Source organism: Podarcis filfolensis (genome assembly GCF_964270895.1).
Source record: "Podarcis filfolensis genome assembly, chromosome: 4".
In the NCBI taxonomy this organism is placed as follows: domain Eukaryota; kingdom Metazoa; phylum Chordata; class Lepidosauria; order Squamata; family Lacertidae; genus Podarcis; species Podarcis filfolensis.
Window position 1 is genome coordinate 97,390,470 of NC_139607.1, and position 15,050 is coordinate 97,405,519.

At 48.9% G+C, this 15,050-nt stretch overlaps 1 protein-coding gene across 8 annotated transcripts in view; it reads left to right on the plus strand.

The window, feature by feature from the left end:
• Positions 1-15,050, plus strand: part of RELT (RELT TNF receptor) — an 86,920-nt gene that overhangs the window by 32,789 nt on the left and 39,081 nt on the right. For all 8 annotated transcript variants that reach the window (XM_083609973.1, XM_083609976.1, XM_083609974.1 and 5 more), the window contains one exon: positions 9,221-9,303. In XM_083609973.1, the coding sequence (XP_083466099.1) occupies positions 9,221-9,303 (83 nt within the window). The remainder of the gene's footprint in view (positions 1-9,220; positions 9,304-15,050) is intronic.

Genomic DNA, 15,050 nt, shown 5'->3' on the forward strand with positions numbered 1-15,050 from the left:
CTAAAGCAAAGTATACTGATAGACATCCCAGAGGAAGCATTCCTCAATTCAGAGTAGGGTGTAGCCTCTGAAATATTTTGAAAAAAGAGACTATTGCCGCAAGGGTGATTTTTTGTGGTGCGGTAGCAAAAGGAAAATGGGGGCATTGCTAGCCATGTACGTCTCAAATTTCTGCATCAAGCTGACCTACTTTTCCCCTGTGGGGCAGGGCAGGCCTGATGAGTCAGCGCTTTTGTCTTTTCCCCCTACAGTGACTCATCACTCTCAGCTGTTCTCCATCTCTGGTAAAGTATGGAGCCAGCTGTGGAATTGCCAGAGGAATATTGGGAATGTGAGCTAAAGGGAGCCACTTTGGAGGGGTGGGAGAAGGAAAACGTTAGACTGGTGCCTGGAGCCTGTAAATGTTCCCCTGATACACTAAGGCAAAATTCGAAGCAGAGACCCAAAGGTTCCACCCAGTGGGAATGTGAAATTGTATTCAATTACTTCCTTGGTTTCTGAGACTTCGCCGTGCGTTACTCACACAAGTTAAAACCAGGAGTGGGAAAGCTGTAGCCCTCCAGATGTTGTGGACTACAACTCCCATCATCCCTTATTTTCTCCTGCTCCAGAGCCTGGGACCCAAACCGATGGAATCTCCTCTCTTGTAACTTGAATCTAACTAAACATCAGGAAGAACTTTCTGATGGTAAGAGCTGTATGATTCCATGATATAATAATAATAATAATAATAATAATAATAATAATAATAATAATTTATTATTTGTACCCCGCCCATATGGCTGGGTTTCCCCAGCCAGTCTGAGCGGCTTCCAACAAAGATTAAAAATACATTAAAATGTCACACATTAAAAACTTCCCTGAACAGGCCTGCCTTCAGATGTCTTCTAAATGTCAGATAGTTGTTTATCTCTTTGACATCTGGTGAGAGGGCGTTCCACAGGGCAGGTGCCACCACCGAGAAGGCCCTCTGCCTGGTTCCCTGTAGCTTTGCTTCTCGCAGTGAGGGAACCACCAGAACTCTTTACAATAGCAAAACCCCTTATTTTGGCTGCTGATCCCTTATTTTCGAGGCTGCTGGTCCCCTATTTTCAAATCTGTAAGTTGACAGCTATGCCTCCGCAGTTTGGTCAAACTCATGCTGGTAGCTTTGAGAACACTGTCCAACCATCTCATCCTCTGTCGTCCCCTTCTCCTTGCGCCCTCAATCTTTCCCAACATCAGGGTCTTTTCCAGGGAGTCTTCTCTTCTCATGAGGTGGCCAGAGTATTGGAGCCTCAGCTTCAGGATCTGCCCTTCCAGTGAGCACCCAGGGCTGATTTCCTGCAGAATGGATAGGCTTGCTCTTCTTGCAGTCCATGGGACTCTCAAGAGTACTCCTTTCCCAATTTTGAACCAATCAGGATATGATAGCCATCTTCAAATATCTGAAGGGAGATGGAGCAAGCTTCTTTTCTCCTGCTCCTGAACTAAATGGATTCAAATGGGAAGGAAAGAGAGTCTGATAACATTCAGAATAACTTTCTGATGGTAAGAGCTGTTCGACAATAGGAATGTGGTGGCCTCTCCATCTTTGGAGGTTGGGTGGTCAGCTGATGGGGTACTTTAGCTGCGTATTTCAGGGGGTTGGACTGCATGATTTTTGGGGTCCCCTTCCAACTCTACAATTCTGTGAACAGCTTCCCGGTAGTGGCTGACTCGCTCGACAGATTCCTGCGTTAAAGGGCACCATTCAAGCCCACTCCTGAAAAACTGGCTCTGTTCTGATTCTGTCTGATCTCCTTGGCACTCGCTTGGAAGACTGGTACTTGATCCATTTTGGCCCCCGGCCAGTTTTATTGCTGCTTGTTGTCCTTCTACTCCAGAGCTTGCCAGTAGCCTCTCTGGGGAGTGTCCCTTTCCCCCCCTAACAAAGGGGCTTTGTCGTGGGAGAATTCCTGGGAACAATGACGCGACCCACTCATTCCTGTGCACACGGCTTCGCTTTCTGCATCAGCGACAAAGGAGCCATCTGTGCCCTTCTCCCTCGAGGGACCGCCGGGGGGGGGGGCGGTTAGAAAGGCTGCAGCTGTGCCTAGTGGGTGGAGCCAGTGTGCCATCTCCACACCGAATGTCGATGGAGATGGATATTGGTTTGTGCAAACTGTCAGTGGGAAATGCACAATTTCAGCGTTTCGTACAGCACCTAGCGCAGAACGCAGGGACAGTGGTGTTCTCATCAACTGTAGGACTAAAGTCTCCCTTGATTCATCCCTCTTCCTCCTCAATTTACCCCTCCAAACGAGCCAGCAGGCCATCTTTCCCTTGGTCCCTGCACCTAGCTCTCTGGAGAAGGAATTATGGTGTTTCTGGCAGCCTTCGCCGGATGCCATTGTGACGCAGGTAAAGCATGACCTTTCCTCCCTGTAGGCTAGGACTGTCGGCAGCCTTTGCTTTTATCCTGACACCTGAATATGCTTAAGCATCCAAGCTTCGTTGGACGGAGCCTAATTAAGGACATGGGCTGTAAACTGAGCATCTACCTTTTGAGTCTTGGGATTCCTTGGCAGGGCTGCTGTGCTAGGGGCTGGACTAATTTCCTTTTATTTCACCTCTGCAGGGAAATGCTAGCTGCTGGTTTCAAGGTAACAAGCTCTCGTGGGACAGTGTTATTTTGTGCGCCAGAGTTTCGTCTTCGAATACCGTTTGTTTGTTGATTTAAGGGACCCTGATGTTTTAACAGCAAAGCGTAATGCAGTGATGCTCCTCAACAGCATCTTCATAATCATACATTGCTTTACCTTCCTTTAAAAAAAATATATTATTCAGCGTTTTCAACTTTTACAATGAACATACGTAAAACTTTAACACATCCAATATATTCTTTATATCCATTTCCCTTCCTTCCTCATCTGCGGTTCCTTCTATTTTACCTTTACTACTGTATATCCAAGTTAATTCCTTGTTTAATTATTTCTCTTTAAGAACTTCCTTCCACATCTGTCTCAGTTGCTCATCTTACATTAATCCTGGTCCACTGCACACTGGCTACCAATTAGTTTCTGGGCCCAATTCAAAGTGCTAGTTTTGACCTATAAAGCCTTAAACGGCTCAGGACCGCAAGACCTCAAGGACCGCCTCTTTCCATATGAACCTACCCGGACCCTGAGATCATCTTCTGAGGCCCTCCTTTGTGAGCCGCCTCCTTGAGAGGTCCAGAGGGTGGCAACACAAGAACAGGGCCTTCTCTGCAGTGGCTCCCCGTCTCCGGAATGCTCTCCCCAGGGGAATTCACCCGGCGCCTTCATTATATACCTTAGGCACCTGGCAAAAACCTTCCTTTTTAACCAGGCCTGTGGTTGATCTTATTGACATCCTATGCCTTTTTAAAATGTACAGTGGTACCTCGGGTTACAGACCCTTCAGGTTACTGACCCCGCTAACCCAGAAATAGTACCTCGGGTTAAGAACTTTGCTTCAGGATGAGAACAGAAATCAGACAGGCACCAGCGGGAGGCCCCATTAGCTAAAGCAGTGCTTCAGGTTAAGAACAGTTTCAGGTTAAGAATAGACCTCCGGAACAAATTAAGTACTTAACCCGAGGTACCACTGTAGTTCTTGGGGGGGGGGCGGTTATTAGAATGTTGCTTTTATTTTTGATTATATATATTGTGGTTTTTGTGTTGATCTTTTCTGTGAACCACCCTGAAACCTCTGCGTATAGGGGCTGTATATAAATTCTAATAATAATGTCATAGGAAATAAGTCTCAATTGCTACTAGCTGTGATAGAGGCTATGCTCTTTCTGAATTCTGGAAACTACAGGAGGGGAGAGTGCATTTCTGCTTAGCTCCAGTATTAGAAACACAGATATATAAGCTATTCGCCAAATAGTGCCTTAAACTTAGGTTATGGGCACCGCAACGGAAAGCCTAGGGGCCTCTCCCTCCCAAGATTGCAAAATCAGCATGACAAAATTCGAAAATGGCAATGTTTTCCCACTTTTTTTTGCTGCTATTTGATTCCCTGGGGTTATTTCAGGTGAACTTTGTGGCCTTTTGAAAAATGGAAGCCATTAACCATTCCAAATGGGATGCTGGTGGCGCTGTGGGTTAAACCACAGAGCCTAGGGCTTGCCATTCAGAAGGTCGGCGGTTCGAATACCCACAACGGGGTGAGCTCCGGTTGCTCTGTCCCTGCTTCTGCCCACCTAGCAGTTCAAAAGCACACCAGTGCAAGTAGATAAATAGGTACCGCTCCGGCAGGAAGGTAAATGGCGTTTCCGTGCGCTGCTCTGGTTCTCCAGAAGCGGCTTAGTCATGCTGGCCACACGACCCGGAAGCTGTACGCCGGCTCCCTCGGCCAGTAAAGCGAGATGAGCGCCGCAACCCCATAGTCGGCCACGACTGGACCTAACAGTCAGGGGTCCCTTTACCTTTTTAACCATTCCAAAAAGAAAGCATCGCAAATAAAAGGAGCAGCCTTGGTTGTGGGATTTCCCACAGACATCTGGTTGGCCACTGTGAAGAAGAAGAAGAAGAGGAGTTTGGATTTGATATCATGCCTTTCACCCCTTTAAGGAGTCTCAAAGCGGCTAACATTCTCCTTTCCCTTCCTCTCCCACAACAAACACTCTGTGAGGTGAGTGGGGCTGAGAGACTTCAGAGAAGTGTGACTGGCCCAAGGTCACCCAGCAGCTGCATGTGGAGGAGCGGAGACGGGAACCCGGTTCCCCAGATTACAAGACTACCGCTCTTAACCACTACACCACACTGGCTCTCAGTGAGAACTCAATGGGCCATGGGCCTGATCCAGCAATGCTCTCCTTGCATTCTTAAGCCCAAGACATGAGCACGGCCTTGGAATGGGTGCAGAGTGGACCCCCCTGACCTTTCAAAGCAGCCCCCGCGATCTGCACGTGCCTTTACAGCATCGCCTTGAGAAAAAAGCGTATTTTCTTCCCCAGCAAAACACCTCCAGATGCTTGTCTCGTGGGAGTGTGGGCTGCTTAATTAATTTCAAGGGATGTGCCTCTGATTCTTCTGGATTGACAAAAGGGATGAGGCAATTAATGCAAGATACACAGAGATGGATTAAGCTTGTTATGCAACCGCTACCCAGAAGGGGCCGTTTCCTCGGGGATGACAGGAGCTTGCCTAGGACGCGTCCCGCTTCAAGGGGAATAGGATTGCTTATAGGGTCACAGAATCGTAGACAGCTGGCCGCCCAACCTCTACTTAAAAACCTCCAAGGAAGGAGTCTACATCCTCTCAAGGGAGTCTGTTCCACTATTGAACAGCTCTTACAGCCAGAAAGTTCTTCCTGGTGATGAGTTGCAATCTCCTTTCTTGTAACTTGAAGCCCTGGGTTTGAGTCCTGCCCTCCAGAGCAGGAAAAACGAAGCTTGCTTCATCTTCCATGGGATCTTTGAAGCTATTTTGTGACTGCTGTGATCACTGCAGTTGGTGACAGCAGCCACGAAATTAAAAGACGCCTGATTCTTGGGAGAAAAGCAATGACAAACCTGGACAGCATCTTAAAAAGCAGAGACATCACCTTGCCAACAAAGGTCCATATAGCTATGGTTTTCCCAGTAGTGATGTATGGAAGTGAGAGCTGGACCATAAAGAAGGCTGATCGCCCAAGAATGGATGCTTTTGAATTCTGGTGCTGGAGGAGACTCTTGAGAGTCCCATGGACTGCAAGATGATCAAACCTATCCATTCTGAAGGAAATCAGCCCTGAGTGCTCACTGGAAGGACAGATCCTGAAACTGAGGCTCCAGTACTTTGGCCACCTCATGAGAAGAGAAGACTCCCAGGAAAAGACCCTGATGTTGGGAAAGATGGAGGGCACAAGGAGAAGGGGACGGCAGAGGACGAGATGGTTGGATACTGTTCTCGAAGCCACCAGCATGAGTTTGATCGAACTGTGGGAGGCAGTGGAAGACAGGAGTGCCTGGCGCGCTCTAGTCCAGGGGGTCACAAAGAGTCGGACACGACTAAACGACTAAATAACAACATCGTAACTCCTCTCAGTGTCCTGTTTTCCAAACTGCTGCCATCCAGCAGAAGCAGATTTAGGGGAGCGTGATCGGTTCGGTTGTGCTGAACGCAGAGCCTTGGGGGTTGTTGCAAATATTATTTGAAAGGCAAGCGGATGCTGGATTTTGGTGGCGCACGGGGCGCCGTTGGAATTTGAGACCCCAGAGTCTGCCACTGACTCATTTCTACATAGCCTTTCGCCCCCTGCTCTCTATTCCCTGGCCAGGCAAGTGAGAGACATTATCAGAGCCCAAGACCCCATTCCAGCCAGGTGAAAAAACACTCAAGAAAGGAGCGAAAATGGCAGACTCTCCAAGTGTCTCTATTTTCCAGGGATGGCCCTAGGTTTACAGAAGCCGTCCCAGTTTCTGATTTTATCTGGGAATGTCCCACTTTTCCTTAAGATGACCCTATACCTGAAGGAGCGTCTCCACCCCCATTGTTCAGCCAGGACACTGAGGTCCAGCACCGAGGGCCTTCTGACGGTTCCCTCCCTGCGAGAAGTGAGGTTACAGGGAACCAGGCAAGGGGCCTTTTCGGTGGTGGCACCTGCCCTGTGGAACGCCCTCCCATCAAATGTCAAGGAAATAAACAACCATCTGACTTTTAGAAGTCACCTGAAGGCAGCCCTGCTTAGGGAAGTTTTTAATGTTTGATGTTTTATCGTGTTTTTTATATTCTGTTGGGAGCCGCCCAGAGTGGCTGGGGAAACCCAGCCAGATGGACGGGGTATAAATAAATTATTATTATTGTTTTATTTTCATCAGAGAAATGTTGGAGGGTATGGAGTTATGCAACCCCTGAGCCAAGGAGATAAGTAACTATGCAACTATCCAACAAGACCTCTGAAGGCAGCCCTTTTTAGGGAAGTTTTTAAATGTTCTATTATGTTTTTATATATGTTGGAAGCTGCCCAGAGTGGCTGGGGCAACCCAGTCGGATGGGATGGGAATAATAATAATAGTACATTAAAAGAAAATCCCTATTTTCATCGGAGAAATGTTGGAGGGTGTGTACCTTTCCTTCTCCAGACAAACCTGCTTTCCATCCTCGATACAAGCTGTAACCTCCTCAGGACTCGACACTCGAGCCATTTGACACCATCCTTGGCAGTCCTGCTGCCTGAAGTGTGTCCAATAGCCGGCACTTGGGACAAGCGTTCAGTTTGTCTAACAGCCAAGCCGGCCCCTGCTCCCGACCTCGGCTCCTGGCCGTGTTCCCAGGCTGCAATTCCAGGCGGTGCCAGGGAGTCCGGGCATCTCTGGGTGAGCTCAAAATGTGCCAGATGTGAAGGGGAAGGCTGTTCCTCCGGGGGAGCCAATCGATCAAATTAAATGAATGCGCGGTCATTTCATTGTGGGCTCCTTTCGGCCCAATTAGTCTCCCGCGGATCGTTCTTCACAGCCGCTGGGTTGGCCGAGGTCGCTTTTAATGGCGCAAAGTTCTTTTCAGGCGCGGCGCCGGCGGACGGTCTCCGAGAGCTTCGTGTGCAATTATTTTGGAGGTGACTTTAGGGAGTTTGGCTGTCTTGAGGAGACTGGAGAGCCTGCCAGTGGCGCTATAATGGGAACTCGCTGTTCCCCAGAGGGGATCCGTCAACCCTTTGAGACTTGCTAAGTCCTACTTTCAGCCTTGCTTTTAGAAACTTAGATATATATTTTTTGCCAACTTGGCGCCCTTCGGATGTTCACACCAGTCGTTCTGCGCATTTGCACCAGGAAAAAGCTGCCTTCTGTGATCTGTGGAGGAAGTGCAAATTAGGCGGGTTTGCATGCGTTTGCTTAAACAGGATTTTCTGCTACTCTGTAGGGGAAGGCCGGGAACTGCAAAGCACCAAGGCCATACTAGCGGAATCAAATGCAAACCTTAACCATCCAATTTTCCCCCTGGGCATTGAAGCTCATTTCTGCAGCCTTGAGGATGAGAGAAATGGTCTCCCTTGGGTGGTTGTAGACTCTCCTCCCTTGGAGGTTTTTAAGCTGAGGTTGGATGGCCATTGGTCATGGATTCTTTAGCTGAGATTCCGGCATTGCAGGGGGCTGGACTAGATGACCACTGGGGTCACTTCCAACTCTGATTCTATGATTTTCCTCCCTCTCTCATAAAACTCAGTGGGGTCATCCAACAAACATAGATGTTGGAAGATTCAGGACCCACCAAAGGAAAAACTGGTTCATGCAGCACAGGGTAGAATTCGGGGATTTGGTCCTCAAGATGCGGTGATGGTCCTGAAAGACCTGCATTGGCTCCCAGTACGTTTCTGAGCACAATTCAAAGTGTGGGTGCTGACCTTGAAAGCCCTCAACAGCCTCGGTCCAGTATACCTGAAGGAGCGTCTCCACCTCCATCGTTCTGCCCGGACACTGAGGTCCAGCGCCGAGGGCCTTCTGGCGGTTCCCTCCCTGCGAGAAGCAAAGCTACAGGGAACCAGGCAGAGGGCCTTCTCGATGGTGGCGCCCGCCCTGTGGAATGTCCTCCCATCAGATGTCCTAAACGACCTTGGCCCAGTCTACCTGAAGGAGCATCTCCAGCCCCATCGTTCAGCCCAGACATAGGGGTCCTGCTCCAAGGGCCTTCTGGCAGTTCCTTCACCACGAGAAGTGAGGTTACAGGGAACCAGGCAAGGGCTCCCTCGGCCAATAAAGCGAGATGAGCGCCGCAACCCCAGAGTCAGCCATGACTGGACCTTTATTCCCTTGAATGCCAGCGGCTGGGCATCCCAAGTGTGGGTTGTTGCACCCAAGTCCTGATCGCAGGCTACCCCGTAGACATCTGGTTAACCCCTGTGAGAAACAGGATGTTGGACCCGTCGGGGTTTTTTGGTCTGATCCTTCACAGCTCTTCTCTTGCAATCGGCATTTTGGCAGAGAAGCTTTCCTTCAGAACCGGAAGCCTCTGAGGCAGTGAATGACTTCAAAAGCACCTGAACCCACATAAATAAACCGAAGAGGGGAAGCGTTTTTGACTCCCACTGCTGGAGGAAGCCTGTACATTTCCCATTTCCTTCTCTTTAGTTTAAATCACAGCTGATAAGTTTCCTGTGCAATTGACTGTAATTTGCAGGGGTAAACAGAGCTGTATGGGGGATGGAGGTAAACACAGCTCATTCAAGGGAGCTGGGACCACAGCCTGTTCGGAAGAGAGTATAAAAGGCTGGGCCTCCGTCAGTAAACTCTCTGTTCTCTGCCCCCCGACAGCTTCCTTTTGCGGCTGCTTTGAAACCGAACCCCTCAAGATGAAGAGGACCCTGAATTTCTTCTCAGCCCTCAGCCTCCTGATGGTAAGTGCGATTTCTCCCGCCTGACTTGACTTTGTTGCCTCTTGTTCAGTGCAGGAAAAGTGGTCTCAACAGTGTTTCCACCGGCAATCTCAGCCTCCACTGCTTTGCAAATATTCCCCTTTCTTATGCACACACCCGGATTGGTAGTAAGCCTGAGGATGTGATGGTCTATTGGCAGAGGGAGGAGGGAATCAAAGATTCCCTGCCTGTGGATAAAATCCACATCAGCCAAGCAAGGCATCTTACTGGCTCTTTACTGTTGAAAGACCTACATTGGCTCCCAGTACGTTTCCGAGCACAATTCAAAGTGTTAGTGTTGACCTTTAAAGCCCGAAACGGCCTCAAAGGCCCAGTAGACCTGAAGGAGCGTCTCCACCCCCATCGTTCAGCCTGGACACAGAGGTCCAGCTCCGAGGGCCTTCTGGCGGTTCCCTCCCTGCGAGAAGCCAAGTTACAGGGAACCAGGCAGAGGGCCTTCTCGGTGCTGGCACCCGCGCTGTGGAACGCCCTCCCACCAGATGTCAGAGAGAAAAACAACTATCTGACTTTTAGAACACATCTGAAGGCAGCCCTGTTTAGGGAAGCTTTTAATGTCTGATGCATTACTGTATTTTAATATTTTGTTGGAAGCCGCTCAGAGTGGCTGGGGAAGCCCAGCCAGATGGGCGGGGTATAATATATTATTATTATTATTATTATTAATCAAGGACAGTCTGGATTAGTTGCAGTTTCCGGGTCACCTTCAAAGGTAGCCCCACACAGAGCGCATTGCAGTAGTCCAAGCGAGAGAACTAGATGGTCTTAAAGGCCCCCGCATTCTGCAGATATTCAGACGATCTTGGCCACCTCCCTTTTCCTGATGGCTGAGTTTCTCAGAGCTCTTAGAGGTCTGCCTGCGCTGGCAAGAACTGACTCACCGCCAGTTTAAGATGACAGAGCAGCCCCCTGGCATAATGAGTGCCCAGGCAGCATTTTAGAACATGTGGCAATGTGGGTTGCAGTTCAGACCTGCCCATTGTGGTTTTGTTTCCTTCCCTTGGAAAACTTCCCCTTGTTGGCTGGGGTCCCGTACACGGCCTGCCCCCCCCCCCCGCCTCAGTCAGGAGTCTATTTTGGGAAAGAGGGCGAGAACAAAGCTCAGCTGGCCAATCCCAAGTGGGGTTTAAGTGCAAAGACGTCGATGGCTTCAAAGAGACTCGTCTGTTGGGTCTTCCTGGGTTCCCTCAAGGCTGCCATCTGGACCTGTCGTGCCCAAACTGTCTGCCAAAGAACATTTACAGGTCAGGAAGGAACTGCTGGTGCTACAATAAATCCTCCAAAAATTAATCATGAGAAGCTCCTGGAAGGACAAAGTGTTTGTCTACAGAGGGGGGTCCAACTCAATGCATTTCTTGACCTCGACTCTTTCCTTAGGACGGGTAATGGTCCCCTTCTCTGTCTTGGGTATGAGTGGTGGAGCATTTAATCACCCCTGAAGCAGAGATGCAGCTGGAGTTTGTGCTGTGCCAGAGGAGGGTGGCCAATGCCTCTCTGTATGAGTCACTGCTCTGTATATTGGAAGAAGCAAAGATCAACAGTGTCGAAGCAATGATTTTTCAACATCAACTTCGCTGGACTGGTCATGTTGTGCGGATGCCTGATGATCGTCTTCCAAAGCAACTGCTCTATTCCGAACTTAAAAATGGAAAGCGTAATGCTGGTGGTCAACAAAAGAGGTTTAAAGACTCTCTCAAAAAATGCAGTATAAACACCGACAACTGGGAAACACTAGCCTGTGAGCGCTCCAGTTGGAGAACAGCTTTTACCAAAGGTATCATCCTATCCCCCTATCTGGAAAGGAGGCTAGCACAGAGCAGCGACTCATACTTCTTCTTCTTTGGCGATTCCTTGTGGCCGAGTAAGATTGTCTTCCTCAACAATGAGTCCGTAAGTGACTGTGGAGGCCAATTCTGGATCCACATGTCCTTCCACAGCGTGGACATAGGTTCCCGGGAGGGAGTTGATCATGTTGGAGGTTTGCCGAACGTGCCTTCCTCTTAGCACGTTTCTCCCTTTCGTCTTGAGTCTGAGTGTCTTCAAAGCCGGAGTTGTAGAGTTAAAGGGACCCCGAGGGTCATCTAGTCCAACCCCATGCAAGGCAACCCCCAATTGCCACTTTCTCCTCCTCCAAATACTTCAGAGGTTGCGTCCACGAAACCTGGAAAAGTCAGCTGAATGGGCGTCTGTCTTTTGTGCCACTGCTGCATTTCTGGGTCTTGTTTTGGTTTCGTGGTATCGTGTTTTTTTTACTGAGTCAGAGGGATGAAAAGTTTACTTTCATGATCTGCGAAGCCGCAATTTGTGGAGATCATTGATGGTGCTCCAGTTCCCAAACTCATGCTATGGTCCTTGGCTGTGGGCCAAGAAAATCACTTGTGGTTCCCAGAAACTAGTATTTGGAGCCTTACTGCCTCCAACGGTGAAGGTAGCAGCCATTGATAGCCTTAGCAGTAATTCATCTACAGTACTTATATATTTATTACTTTGCCTCCTGTTCTGGAGGGTAGGATTCGAACCCATGGCTTTGAGTGTTTACAAGAAAGGAGATTCCGACTAAACATCAGGAATAGCTTCCGGAGAGTAAGAGCTGTAAAACCAATTTTATAAATGTACCCAACATAATTAAAATGCACAATAAAACAATTCCATCCATACGTTGAAATCCTCCATCATTAAATTGTGCAGTGGAGACGAGTCATTAGAAGAGGATAAGAATTAAAAACAGCAGTGGAAACAGCTAGCTCAGGAAGTTCAGGTCAGAAGATCAGGGGACTGCTTGCCTTAAACAGATGCATCTTTAGGAGCCGGCGGAATGCCAATGCAGATGGGGCATCTCATATTCCAGCAGAGACAGCATTATCTTCCCTGAATCGGTCTAATCCCTGGGAACAAACTCCATCGTTTCACTGTACTCAGTGTGGAGAGATCCTTTCTCGAGCAAGCAGTTCGTACAAAGTCTCCCTGAGCTCATTCTCTATTTCCCGGCATGCTGTGGTTTTTCTGATGCCCTTTCGCTGCGGTTTGCTTTATGGGCTGGTTTTGTTTTTAATTATGTTGTAATTTTATATTTTTATTGCAACCGAAGGCTCTGGCATCGGTTATCTGGCTCTGTAGCATCTGCTCCCAATTCTTCCTTTTTGTAAGCTTCCCTGCCTTGAACTTTCCCCGTGCCTCTCGTCAAGTGAAAGATGGGGGCAGTGGCCCTCGGGTACCATGCGGGACACGGCTGGCACTGTGGGTTAAACCACAGAGCCTAGGGCTTGCCGATCAGAAGGTCGGCGGTTCGAATCCCCGCAATGGGGTGAGGTCCCATTGCTCAGTCCCTGCTCCTGCCAACCTAGCAGTTCGAAAGCACGCCAGTGCAAGTAGATAAATAGGTACCGCTCCAGCGGGAAGGTAAACGGCATTTCTGTGCGCTGCTCTGGTTCGCCAGAAGTGGCTTAGTCCTGCTGGCCACATGACCTGGAAGCTGTACGCTGGCTCCCTCAGCCAATGAAGCGAGATGAGCGCTGCAACCCCAGTGTCGGCCACGACTGGACCTAATGGTTAGGGGTCCCTTTACCTTTACCATGAGGGACACAGTCCTGTTTACAGTGTGGACAAAAAATTACCAGTCTGGATGTGTATGGAATTGGGGACTTAGGAGAGCAGGCATCTAGTCCATCTTTTCAGGAAGCAAAATCCAGCTTTGCAAGGGAAAGAAAAATCCCAGTCATTTGGCATCACCTGCAGGAACTTTCTTCCATCTGCTTGCAGCAGAGACTTATAAAAACACACAAACACAGCAGTTGTCGACTTCTGGCGACTTCATTGCATGCAAGACCGACTCTGGAGCTTCTCATTCTTTGAGGGGGTCATGGTGTGCCTTTTAGCAGGTTGTTCAACTGTAAAACGGGCTCCCTTGGGAGGCGGTGAATTCTCTCTCTCTCAACACCATCAGAATGGCTTCCATTTCAAGATATATTTTTGTGTGTGTATTATTTTTATTAAATTTTCTGTTTTACACTTTAGAACATTCATTTAAACAACCTCAAAATGTCAGTGACTTCCCTTCTTCTCTTTCCATGGCTTATTTTGCATATCATAAATCCCTGCATATTTTACACAAACTAAACCATTCAGTAGGTCCGTATAGTAAAAGCTCTGGTTTTCCCAGTAGTGATGTATGGAAGTGAGAGCTGGACCATAAAGAAGGCTGATGGCTGAAGAATTGATGCTTTTGAATTATGGTGCTGGAGGAGACTCTTGAGAGTCCCATGGACTGCAAGAAGATCAAACCTCTCCATTCTGAAGGAAATCAGCCCTGAGTGCTCACTGGAAGGACAGATCCTGAAGCTGAGGCTCCAGTACTTTGGCCACCTCATGAGAAGAGAAGACTCCCTGGAAAAGACCCTGATGTTGGGAAAGATGGAGGGCACAAGGAGAAGGGGACGACAGAGGACGAGATGGTGGGACAGTGTTCTCGAAGCTACCAGCATGAGTTTGACCAAACTGCGGGAGGCAGTGGAAGACAGGAGTGCCTGGCGTGCTCTGGTCCATGGGGTCACGAAGAGTCAGACACGACTAAACAACAACAACAACAAACCATTCAGTATTCCATTACTGCATCCACCAAAACTTATTTACCGTATTTTCCGCTCTATAAGACACACTTTCCCCCTCCTAAAAAGGGGAAATGTGTGTGCGTCTTATGGAGCGAATGCAGGCTGCGCAGCTGTCGCTGAAGCCAGAAGTGCAACAGTGAAGGAACCACCAGAAGGCCCTCGGATAGCCACACAAAGCCTCCTGAGTGCAGCCGGAATGCTCCTCCCTCTTTGCTCAAGAGGCTTTGCGTTGCTTTCTTGTTTCCCTCATCTAAAAACTAGGTGCGTCTTATGGTCAGGTGTGCCTTATAGTGCGAAAAATACGGTAAACTGTTCAATTTATCTTAATGCTGCCCATGTTTTCAGGTGTACACAATTCCCCCCCATATATTCAATAAACGTTTCCCAATCTTCTCTAAACGCATGTTCTTCTTGTTCTCTTATTCTATATGTCAAGTTAGGGTTACCAGTCATCATATGGTTACCGGATTTTTAGGGTTACCAGTCATCCCTGGTTCCCGGAGACAGTCCCCAGATTTGCAAATCTGTCCCTGGGAATCGTGGCAGCGGCAGCCTCAGCAGCCCAGAGCCAGCCTGGTAGCACAGTTGGCTCTGGCTGGCTTCAGGAGCTGCCCGCTGCCGTGGCGCCCACCATTTTCCCTGCGCCACAGCAGCAAGCAGCAAGCAGCTCCTGAAGCCAGCCAGAGCCAACTGTGCTACCAGGCTGGCCCCTCCTGGGCAACGGCCGCTTGCCCGCAACTCCTGAACCTCCCCTGATCTGTCAAAACAAAGGGGGAAGGGGGAAGGGGGAAGGAGATCTGGGAAGGCTCAGGCGCACCATTGCCCAGTTAAAAAAAAACTCTGCGCATTTATGTTTCACAGGGTGCGAAAGAAGGGCTTTGCACCTTTATGCAATATGCATGTGTGCGTGGGCCCAGGGTCTTTTGCCTCACCATCCCCACTACTGACTCCCTGCTGCTACTCAGCTTAAAATAAAAGTGTCCCCGGATTCCTTGAAAAAAATCTGGTAACCATATGTTAAGTCTGCAAGCTGCACATATTCCATCAGCTTAAGTTGCCGCTCTTCTCTGGTTGGGACCTCACTCATTTTTCATTTTGTGGCTA